General features: G+C 44.4%; 1 protein-coding gene across 2 annotated transcripts in view; it reads right to left on the reverse strand.

The window, feature by feature from the left end:
- Positions 1–518: 518 nt before the first annotated feature.
- arhgap35a (Rho GTPase activating protein 35a) overlaps positions 519–12,489 on the reverse strand; it is a 61,082-nt gene continuing 49,111 nt past the window's right edge. For both annotated transcript variants that reach the window (XM_068316941.1, XM_068316942.1), the window contains exons 4-7: positions 8,333–8,410; positions 6,577–6,708; positions 5,243–5,348; positions 519–4,609 (exon numbers count right to left, since the gene is read on the reverse strand). In XM_068316941.1, the coding sequence (XP_068173042.1) occupies positions 4,099–4,609; positions 5,243–5,348; positions 6,577–6,708; positions 8,333–8,410 (827 nt within the window). In that variant the 3' untranslated portion in view covers positions 519–4,098. The remainder of the gene's footprint in view (positions 4,610–5,242; positions 5,349–6,576; positions 6,709–8,332; positions 8,411–12,489) is intronic.

Here is a 12,489-nt window from a genome sequence, read left to right on the forward strand (position 1 = left end):
AAATACTTTTGTGTCTACATCTGATCCACCTTGGATATTAAATCTGCCAGTGATGAACTTTTCATTCATCCTACTGTCCAGATCGATTGGGACCTGATAAATGGTCGATCAATTTAATCTACACCTTTAAAAGTTTGAAAAAAAATAAACGACACATTGTCTGCTAACGATGAGCTGCATCTCTTTATGTGTCACAGATTAAAGCAAGTTTTGGAATCGCAGGTTCGGACCGTTCAGGAGACAAAACATGTCTTTGAGAAGGAAGTGACAGAATTTGGATTTGATGAATCCTCTGGAATAATTCACCTGGCAATCGTCTTCCAAACTCGCATTTTATTTAACCTCTTGGAACTTCTTTACAGGAGTCAACACAAAATGACTGCATAAAAAAAAATAGAGTAAAAAAAACATTTTTAGAGTAAAATGTCAACTGATGTTAGTGTATTGAAGTAAATTCAGACACACATCACGGTTTCCCCACTGATTCCTCGTGCAAGAAAGAAACAAAGAAGCAAACATTTTACAAGATTTGATTTATTAACTATGGTACAGATCACATAAGGCCTTGCTGTATACACCATTCGCATTGAGACAAATTTCCATACTCAGCAAATAAAGACAGTTTTTCTTATTTGATGTTATTTCACTTTACAGCACTTTTTTTTTTTTTAATTTTATTTCCCCCCGTTATTTCTTCATATTTTTTTTTTTTATCATCTCTTAAATAGTGAGAGTGGTGGAGCCCTCTTCCATGGTCGGGAAGAAATCATGCACTATACTGGGCTGGTCTCTTAAATGTTCACAAACTGTGTAGAAAAAAAACAAAAAAACAAAATAAAATAAAAATAAAAAGCTTGCATTTAAATTTTTAAAATAAACATTAAAAGAAACTTTTTTTTTTTTTACCACCACTGACTAAAGGGTAAAGAGTGTTTTACCCCCTAACATACCAATAAACAACCATTTGAATATAGTTTTGCTTGTTTCTCATCTTAACTTAACAGACATTTGTCACCATTGTAGAAATAAATGGAAAAAGAAAAAGAAAAGCAATGCAGCCACATATCGCTGAGCCAAAGTCACATTTTTAATTCATACTGTTCTCCTAAACCGTCGCTTTGCTTCCCATCGCTCCCTCAACCCTTTATTCCCAGTCTTTGGCAGCCTCACAGTCAGTTCAGTATTAACAAATTGATTTACACGGGGAACGCCACTGGCCCACGTCCACGCACAAGCACCAGTGGTCACCCCTCACTTCCTCCCTCCAGCGCCCCAATAATGATCCCATTCACCCGTGTGCTGTCTGTGGTCCCTTCCCTCTCCCCACTGTCCCCCCCCACTCTTTCTGACGATTGGTGTGTGTGTGTGTGTGTGTGTGTGTGTGTGTGTGTGTGTGTAATCTGGACGAGCTAACAGGGTTACACAGCAGGGCAAAACCGCAAAGAGAACTGCATTCCTCTCCTTCACGTCTGCTCAGATCACGCTGTTGTCTGGCTGTCTGCCAAGCGCAATAACACACACACACACACTCACACACACACACACGCAAAAGGTAAATGTGCAGTGAAGAAATTTTCCTTTAAGAGTTCAGTGATTGGTTAAAAGGGTTTTTGTTTTGTTTTTTGCTTTTTGGGCAGAGGACATTCTGGGGAGGCATGCGGAAAAGCAATTCAGTGTTAAACAAAATACATGACCTTGGTGAGCATCTCCCAACACACACACACACACACACAGTCACTGATGAGCTTACACAAACACAGACTCAAGCACACACACTCCATGAAGCCACTTGGATCAGGCCGGAGCTCTGGGTTCTATGGTAACAGCAGGCTGGGCCCAGGAATTCTGAGATGCTCCTCTCCCATCACGCAGACAGATGAATGGACTGTCTGTTCTGTTTGCCGTCTCTCTTGTACAGGGAACCACTGGGGGTGTGGTGTGGTGGCTTAACAGTGACAGCAGGGGGAGCCTGTAGTAATTATTGCACTATTGCAAACCATAGTAAAGAATCCCCCAGCAGCAGCGTTCTAACAGAATCCTTTTGAGGACAACACGGTGAGGCTGGGAGCAGTGGCCACGATAAAACGCCTCCCACCTGTGGAAACTCTTTGCTTCCATCTATTTTCTGACTTGTGATGTTAAATTTGTGTCTCAATCCCCCAAATCTCCATTTCCTTACACTCACATACGCATCTGGGAAACGTGATGCACTCTTTTGCGAGGGCTTGAGCGCTTTATTGAAGTGGAAACAAACATCAAGACAACAGAGAGGCAACTGCACGTCTCGTCAACTGCAACGCTGCCACATGATTCACGTGGAGAGAGACAGAAACTACGTGATCTCAGATGATTTGAACCAGATTTTACTGCTGTTGTTCTGCTATTGGCACTCTTAACTCTCCTTGAGATCTGCAGTTACTTCTCCCTGGAACACAACAATAAAACAAATCAACAATGGCACCTAGAAGATAATCTGACACTAAAAAGACTACAGTGGGTAAAATGGTGCTACACCCATCCAACAGTGGAGGTGAGGTTCTATTGCAATACCTATTTCTTCCTCTAGATGTCAGTGGTGTGCTCCCAGAAACAGAGATAAGGGCGGACTACCATAAAGCGAGCAGTGGTCGTCATTCATGGCAGCTGCAATTTAAAATGTGCCTTCAAAGTGCTCAGAAAAGTGCTTTTTGAACAACGTCCTTACTGAGAAACAGGCAGCACCAGCGTGAAAGGAGCTCCGTGACAGGTGAAGACCCAACCCTGGAATTATTCCCTTCTACCTAATACAGGGAGATCCATGTATATACACACACACACACACACATGCAGATAGACAGTCACAATGACACACACAAACCAACCATTTAACATGATAGGCCCAGGTTTTGTGAAAATGGCGAACAGATAAGAGACACATTTGGATGTGGGGAATTTAGAATCAAGATTTGAATTAATTCTAGGACTTATTATGTAATTTTCTTTATGTTTACAAAGCTGGAGCATGATGTTGATGTTGACATTGAAAGAGAGAGAGACAGAGAGAGAGATGGCAAACAGAAGAGGAGTCTTCCCAGAAGCGTGTGGGTGTGAGAACCCCCCAGAATACGTCCTTCCAATTTGCTGCCTTGCAGATCCGGTCAGTTGGGATTTTTGTTTTTCTTTCTGTCTGTGCTTGGCGTTCTGCCTTGACTGAAACCAAATTTGTCAGCATTCACGTCGTGTGATGGATTGATAGAGAGGAATGTGTAAGTCGGAAGGGACAGAACATCCTGTCGGGTGAGTCTAACACGTGTTTCTGACTCCGGTCTGCTGCGCATTGGTGGAATAAACAAGTGTGTGTTCGCCACTCGCTCCACTCTGTTCCAGCCACAGCCTCCATTTGGGGGATGTAGGTGGCTCGGTTTGCAAAAATGTGTGCTGACCACCACAATTACCAGCAAGAGGCTAAGAGACTTGAGGAGGATGGTGGTTGGAGGCACACTGGCCACTGTGTGTGTGTGTGTGTGTGTGTGTGTGTAGGTGTGTGTGTGTGTGTGTGTGTGTGTGTGTGTGTGTGTGTGTGTGTGTGTGTGTGTGTGTCAAAGTCAAAGTCAAAGCAGTCCCAATATAGAAGAAATCACATTCCCATTTTACATTTTACTTCTGAATCCCTCACCGAGTCCCTTTTAACAGTTACTGGCAACATCTCACTCTTCATTAGCGTGCGTGTGTGTGTGTGTGTGTGTGCGTGTGTGCGTGTGTGTGTGTGTGTGTGACGAGGAGGACACAACCAGATGAAGTGAGTCTGAGAGACGAAGGGTCCAGGAGGGGGGAATAAACTAAACCGTCGGTCCAGAGGCTCGTCAGCGTTCCCGTCTTCTGCCTCGTCCGCGTCAGTTTTAAAAGCGGTGGGGGGGTCAAAATGTCCCCTTTCTTCTCACACATGTAGGTTTCTCCCTGTACATACTGCATCTCATTATCCCCCAACTCTTCTTCCTACCTACTGTTCTCTTTTTTTCTCTCTACCCCCCCCCCCAAACTTTTATCTCTTATTCTCTCTGAATTTGTTATCAGTCGTCTTTGTGGGTTTTTTTCCTCCTCTTTCCCTTCATCCCTGGTTCACAACGTGTGTTGTTCCGTGGGGGGGTGATGGGGATGCAGGGATGGTGGCAGCAGGGCTGGCATTGGCGATTGGGGAGTGGGAGGTGGGGAGTGCGGTGGGGACTGATGTTGGTGGTGGTGATGGTGGTGGTGGGGGTGATGGTGGTGGTGGTGGTGGTGGTGGATTGGAGGGCCGTAGTGTGGGATAACCGGGGGTGTAGCGGGGAGGACGTAGGGCGTCACGGACGGCGTCGGCGAGGAGGAGTAGCCTCCAGCCATGCAGGAGTAGGCTGAGGTTCCTCCCCCGGAGGACAGCGTGGAGGTGGGGGAGCCGGGGAGGCCGTCGGCCAGCGGCTGGTTGTAGAAGAAGAACAGAAACTGGTGGATGAAGCTTTCGATGATTGTCTGGTAGGTGCGGGTGGCCGTCAGGGCGTCCATGGTGGTGAAGTCTGGTCTCATCAGCGTCGGCCAGAAGCAGATGGACAAGTTCTCACTGGTCATGAGGTTCAGCTTGTTGTTCTGGCTCACCCTGAAACCCCAAGGGAAAGGTAGTGAACACAAACAAACGTCACCTCTGAACAGAGACTGTTACTAAGGATACGTGACCCGTCTATGTTGTTGTTAGCTAAAGGTTTATGCTCATCAAAAATACACGACATGGTTCTGTTTTATTTCTCAGTTAAAGAATGAACTACCTGACATGAAACCTCACCAGATTTAACACGACTACATTTAACTGTGACTGCTTGTAAGAAGTCGGTGGCTCGTTTTAAGTAGGATCTAACTTTTTTTTTTTTTTTTTAAATATTTAATGAGAATTAAATTTTGCGTGACAGCTATCATACAGCTTTAATCAACATATATTCTGTGACAAATTTACCTCGGGACCCCTTGGGTTCCTGAACTACAAATTGAAACCCGTTTTGTCCCATTCGGGGGGCAGTCATCATTTTGAGCTGACAGGACTGGTCACCTAACGATTAAACTTGAACATCCGTTATCGTTCACACGATAATAGAGATGAAATGGGAGCTTTAACGGCATTAACACCCATTGAGACTCGACCTCAGTAAAGTCTATATTCTGTACTGTGAGGTCGCTTGACCTGCGGTGTAGTCGGCGGGGGCGACAGAGGCCGTCTTTGACCCCGTCGCTCACTCACTTGTTCAAGTGGTGGATGACATATTTGAAGACCTCGTAATTCTCCTTGGGGAAGCGGCGGAGAATGTCCTTCATCGCCTGGAAGCGCTGCTCTCTATCGTTGATCTCTAGATGTTGGCAGAGAGAGGAAAGGAATGTGAGGAAAAGAGGTGGGGGGGGGGTGAGAGTGCAGAAAAGATAGAAGCTGTGTGTGTGTGTGTGTCTGTGTGTCTGTGTGTACACTGAGTGGAAATATTCAAAATTCAGTTGATAAGAATTCCAACAGACAAATCACCAGATAAGGTCCAGGAGAAACAAACTGCTCTCATACCTGTCACACAGTGTTCTACAGACTACAGCAGCTCACACACACACACACACACACACACACACACACACACACACACACACACACACACACACACACACACACACACACACACACACACACACACACACACACCCTGGGTGTGTAGAGCCTGATGCCAGTGAGGAGTGAGTCAGTGAAGCTGACGTCACCCACTAACACAGTCCATCCTGTGTGAAAGCGAGCGTCGGTCCGACCGGCTCACGTTCTCCGTCTCACAATCAGAGAGTTTATTCCCCTCGGTGAGGTCAGCGTGGATCCGTCCAGCCCCAAGTCCTCCTAATGTACATCAGCAGCGTTTAAAACTCCAGTTATGTGAAGCCAAGTCATGACGATGACAAGAGAATCCACCCAGCCAGCCTCCATCTCTCTACCCCCACCCCTCGGTAAAAAACACCAGGCACAATTTGATGTTTTCAAATGAACGAAGGATTTTGTCGCCTCTTACTCCAACTGGCTTTTTACTTTACCCTCTCTCCTCTTTATTGCGGTGCAGAATGTGGGAGCGTTATCGGGTCTCTGTCACGGCTGAGGGGTCTCGCTGGTGCTGCTCTAAACACACACTCACACACAACACACACTCACACACACACACACGCACGGCGCCCGCTGACTGACAGCAGCCGTGGAGCTCGGCAGTAAATCTCTCTGGTGCAATGCAAGACTAAGCTACGCCTTAAATCTCCATCCCAGCAGATTACAGGAGACAAAAGAGGAAAAGACGGGCTGTGAAGTGTGCAGGAGCACTCTCATCTATCGAACATGTGACTGTTTTTTCATGACTTCATCCAGACCCTGCTCTCCATAACGCTTCTACATCCCTCTGTCACCTACAATCGTCCCCACGGCTTCTTCCCTGAAGCCATAAATACTTTTTCCCCTCCGTCGCCTGGCTCTTCACCAAGGAGCCAAATCTTAGTTTTGTTTGTAAGCTTAAAGAAAAGTCAAAATAAAGACAAAATGCAATTCACCAAGGCAGGAGAACTTACTGAAGGCGTCCACTAGCTCTCCCTGCATGCTGTAGGGCACCAGAGGTTCAGGCAGCTCAGAGAAGAAGGCCTTCATGGCTCCAGCTACCGTGTTGATGGTGAAGTCCTTCTCCACCAGGTCCAGGTTGTGGTCTGCCAATAAAAGTTTGAGTAGGAATGAAGACATTCTAAGTATAAAACACATCGCAAACATCTCCATGAATACAGGACAGGAGACACACTGAAATAATGACCGTCTAAAACGTCAAGGCTGACACCTCGTGGCTGAGCTTCATCACATTTAATATCAGGGGGAGGAGAGGTACGTACGTCTGTGTTCAGCATAAAACTGATTATGGATGAAAACAGAGTTTAATATTGTAATATGTACGTGGAAAATAAAATATACACGCAACAATCATAAGAGGTTTGGTTATTTCCTGAGTTGTTAAAGGTGTAAACCTGATAAAGGTTCACAATATGTTTTCGGTTTTATTTTACTTTCATACTTTTTTGAGTGTTATCCTTTGAATGCCATGATGAGAATACATTTAAAGACGTATATTAAAGAATAATATTATCAGTAGAGGGATTCATCCATCTCGCCCTTGTTTTTGACATCTCAGTGCAGTATTTACTCTTTATGAATGTCAAGATCATCATCATCATCATTGGAGAGGCAAAGCTTTGTTTGATAAATTCTGCGTTTCTCTGGCCTTTAAGGGGGTGCAGTGAATAAGTATTGTAATGTTCCTGACATCAGAGGATTAATTCAAATAAAAACGTGTCTCAGCAGTCGGTGGTTAGCAGGCATGTGGTCAGCATATGACTCCATAACGCCACTATCTGTGCATGCATTGACCATCAGATGGATGCAGACTGTACGCTTTTAAACACATTTTACTTTGGTGACTTGAGAATTTGCAGATTTTAGAGGTTAGGAAATGTTGCTGTTGACAATTATTAAGTAGATTCGAGCAGAGAGAGACAGTTCAGAGAAACAAACAGCAAAAAAAATCACTGGCGCTCTGCGGAGAGAACGTGTGAGTGAGCGAGAGACTTAATTAAAAAAAGCTATTTTCTGATAGCTTTTTTTATTTTTTATTTTATGAAGCAAATATGCGTAGAAGGAAGAGAGGCGAGAATAAAAGGAACACAGACGAGATTAACAAGTTCCTGAAAAATTCTTGAGGACGGCTCCCATTTTGAAAGTTTCCATCATGTAATGGCTGTGATGCTACTTTTCTCCTGTAATGACTTATCTAAATCTTCTGGGAGCTCATTAAATGCCATCTTCGGGGTAGCTATGAGACACCTACGCTGTAGTTCCACCTATAAATGTCTCGTCCTCAGTCTGAGGCTCTCAGCGATTCAATGCAAGGCTTCAACTCCGATTTCCTGCGTTGGATTTTAACCTCATACCCACTAGTTCACAGGCCATCTCGCTCTGCTATCCATCTTGGCTGTGACATGCTTCATTAACCAAACCAATCTGAAGGTAATTAACTCTCCACACCAGATAGACACAAGCGTGGAGACACACACACACTACACACACACACTACACACACACACCCAGGAGCAGGTAGAAGATTAAGGAGGCAGCTCCAGAGTCTAAAAGGAAGCCGGGAGCCATTTCCCTCAGTAGAATTAATGCTCACAGGTTAATCAAAGGGGTTCAGGCTTATTATAGGGAGAGACAGATATACAGGTGTAAATGTGCAGGTGGGACCAGAACAAGCGTGTATATTCATGAATGTGTAAGTGGATAAATCACCTTGGTCAAACTGCCGCTGCATGCTCTCCATCTCTGCCTTGTTGCCGCTGACCCTGTAGATGCCCTCTGTGCTCAACCCTAAAGGGAAGAAGAGGGGTGGGGTGGGGGGAGGAGTGATTAGCTCAGCGTTGACATCACGTGTTGCAACAAGTGTTAGCAGCGGTGGGTCAATCTCCTTCAAGAACGCCATTCTGTGGGGTACGGACGCGCTTATAGGGCTGGAACTAGTAGAGGTGAAGCAGGCTGCTGTAATGGCCTTCTCCAGTTGAACACACTATTAACACTATTTATTCAAGCCACAAACTGCTCCCCCAGGCCTGCTGAGAGCCCACCGGTGCTCTATGACAAGGTGAGGTTACCAGGGTGGCAAACGCTTTAAAATGACTTGAGGAAATGCAGGCGCCTTCTGCTTTTCTTCCTACACGGGTCTTGCGGCGGCGGCGGGGGGGGGGGGGGGGGCAACGTGATCAGCTGATCACATGGCATCGGTTTGTGGACCGTGTGCAGAAGACGCACGAGGGAATCGCTGATCGCCACCGTCTCATGCAATCTGCAGAAAAAACTTTTCTTATCTTCGGCTCCATCAATGCAGATCAAAAACCAACTTCCTCTTCCACTCATTCCACTCAGACCACGAGCACCAAGAGTTGTAGGAACCCTTCACCCTGTCTGCTGTGATTAGTCACAGCCTCATGAACAAAAAACACTGAGAACACAGTGGTGGCACACAAAAGGGCTTCTTGTTGTAATACATGCAACTTAGTGTTTCATTTGCCCTGAATGCACACTGCTGTATACTATACACACACACACACACACAAAGAATTTACACACTATTACTGTATTTTCCGTACAATAAGGCGCACCTAAAAGTCTTTAAATTTTCTCAATTTCTAATAATCCAATGTGCCTTACATATGAAAAAAGTTTTAAAATAAACTATTCATTGTAGATGAGTTCTCAGATGTGTTTTATAATCCAGTGAGTTTTATAATCCAGTGGGCTCTATAATCCAGTATGTTTTATGTAGGACATTTCTTTTTAGAAATAGGCCATTCATTGGAGGTGCGCCTTATAATCCAGTGCGCCTTATAGTCCAGGAAATGCTGTAATTTCCACCAGTATATTAACATAAAGAAACACCAAGACAATGAAACCAGAATGAAAAATCCATCCATCCATCCATCCATCCATCCTCTGTATTCATTATCCAAATAACATAAATGTTTACTGTTTATTCTTTCTTCAATCTAACTACTGCCTCATAGCTAAGAAAATATTCCACATGCTGTGTAACCAAATTTAAGATTTGAAATTCAGCAGCAGAGAACAACAACCAACCCAGCATCGGTTCTCAGCTTAAAGCAGCACCAAACACCCGCTGGACTGAATTAATTGTGTCGATGCCGAGTTTCTACACTCCTGGTGGCAATCGACACTTTCCTCAAATCACCATCAGTCCTACACTTTAGCAATAAATTTATTCACTCAGATATTGAAAATACAATGAATCCCGTCGACACATGGGCAGTAACAGAAAGAAAAGGTGCATCGATGTCCGAGTTGAGTCAAACCTCACTTCATTTTCATTCATTACTACTATTTCCACTTTGTACGAGATAAGGTTCCAGCTCCCATCCCAGAAAATTCTCTCTCTGTCCACACTTATGTTGCAATACAGGAGCCCAGGATCAATTCAGAGGGAGTGAGGGAGATAGGGAGTGGCAGAAAAAGAAGGCGAGATAGAGGCACAGAGGAAATGAGAGAGCTCTCAGTCGAGGCATACAGCATCGATCTCCTCCTTCTACCAATCAATTATCCACAAAAGCTTTTCTAGCCAGACACTAGGAAAACAGGGATGGGTGGAGATAGTGAGAGGGGAGTAGAGCGAAAAACAGAGATAGGGGCAAAATAGCAGAAGCACCCGGGTATGAAGAAGATAGCAGGGGAGTATGGGGACACATAAGAGTGAGTGTTAGACTGATGAAAGAGAGGATGAGAAAAAATAAAGGGGTTAAGATAAGGATGGATATATAAAGGGATAAAAAAACATGATTTTGAAAGCAGAAAACACCATAAAGGATGGAGGTTACATGCGGATGGGGAAAAAAAGACATGCAACAAAGCATGAGAGGGGTTGGAAAAGTCATCGGATAAAGAATGAAAGGTTTCTACAATGATGACGGCTTTGAAAGGTGAACAACATCTAAAAAGCATCCTGTTTGGGGTGAAACAGCACTAATGTTTCCAGGGGACGATGTAAATGTGAGCAAAACAGCATCCCATAACACTGAACATCCTCGTGTGATGTTTAAAAAACAGCTAGAAGCGTTAAAAGCAAAGCCTTCCATCGTGATGTTTTTTTTGTAGATCTCTCAGCCCTCAAATGGCCACAAATACGTCTTTAAACCTCCACTCACTTCAACTCTGGGAGAAAATCTCCCTGCAGTGGGTGGGACTGTGTTCCTGCAGCATGTTCCTGTCTGACAACAGTCCAGCTGATCCCACACCAGCTCTTTGTGTTCAGCAGCCCAGAGGCTGATTTCATAGTTCAGCATGAAGTTGTTGCTGGGTGCTGCCCTTTACATCGCTATGGAAGCTCCTACTGCCCGCACGGTTAACACACACTCATCGCTCACGGCAACCGTGAGCAGAACACACTGTGGCTGCATCGCGACGGAAAGGATGAGCAGAGGAGCGATAAGCAGCAATTAGAAATTGATTTTACAAAAGCTGCTTTTCCACATGCACGCATGAAAATAACACAAAACAATAACACAAATAACAAAGTGAGGACTCAAGCATAATTTAAAAAAAGCAACCAAAAATTAGGACGATTGAGTAGAGAATATGAAAATTAAAAGGAACTTTGCGGTTGTGCTTTGTGAGTCTTGCCAAAAAAAAAACCTGACTTCAAATGAATCTAATTTCTTAGTTGTGAAACAATTTGATTTTGTCGGATCCTCGGGGAAAATTTTCACAGCACAGACCTAGGTTAATTATTTTCCAGTTACTGGAAGCTTAAGCTGACAGATAATAATCGATGAAACATAAACAGATAAGAACAAAAGCAGACATGTTGGACTTTGGTTTGAATCAGCTGGATTTTTTTTTTGTTTTTTTCAGAAAAGAGGAATAAAATCAAGGTCAAAGCTCCAGGTGGAGGGTCGGCTGCACATCATCAGCTGATCCTATGGTGACAGAGATGACGTCAGCGCCGCGCTGTCATTTCCTGTGAATGCCATCAAACCAACAGATTGTGGCTCCTGATACTGGACAAGTTAAGTCTGACCTCCAGAAATGACAATCAAGCCTCGATGACACATTGTGAGTCATTCCCCTTTTCAATTGCAGTGATTTTTCTGAATAAGTGTTTTATATAATGCTACTGGTTTTGACGGTGTTTGAGCTGCACATTCAGACAAACAACAAGCTGAACACACAGAAAAGAAGCGAGTCCATACATTCTTTCAATTTCCTACCTTGTAATATTGATCAGACAGAAAACCATGGCGCAGTGAATTGAGGGAGGTGATGGTAGGACAGGGGCTAAATACAAATATGGGTTAGCATGAAGATGAAAAATCAAATCTGACAAGTGAAGGTACAGAGGGAGAAAGAGAATTGGATGAGGAGAAAGACGTACAGAAGCAAGGGCACAGGAGGAGAGGAGGATATAAGGAGAAACGCTCCAGGAGAGAGTGAGGAGACCGCCGGTCTCATGTTGCAGGACAATCGCCTGACTTCACCCCCATGAGACAGATGTTCAGACCAGATTATCTGGTGGAGTGAGGCGCTCACAGATCCAGTCTCACAATTCTGGATCTGTCGGTGGAGAACCAGAGCCGCCCTGATCAAACACGTTTCATTTTCATGACGACAAAAGGATACAGGCTGCACACTTTTCCTCGTCACATTTCTTTGTCTTTGTTTTCTTTTTGCCGGTCAGGATGGTTTCTTTTGTCATTTTTTAATCTTGTTCAGTGTCATTGTTTGAGAAGCTCATCTGTAGAGATTCTAACAATCAGTTAGGATTTTACAGCTCCTGAGTGACCCCAGCTTGACAGACAGAAAACCCCTCTAAGGGAGCTGCTCCTCCTCGTGTGTGTGTGTGTGTGTGTGTGTGTAAGTACAGTATATAAAGTAAATATAACTAA

Source organism: Antennarius striatus, chromosome 6 (assembly GCF_040054535.1).
Source record: "Antennarius striatus isolate MH-2024 chromosome 6, ASM4005453v1, whole genome shotgun sequence".
Lineage (NCBI taxonomy): Eukaryota > Metazoa > Chordata > Actinopteri > Lophiiformes > Antennariidae > Antennarius > Antennarius striatus.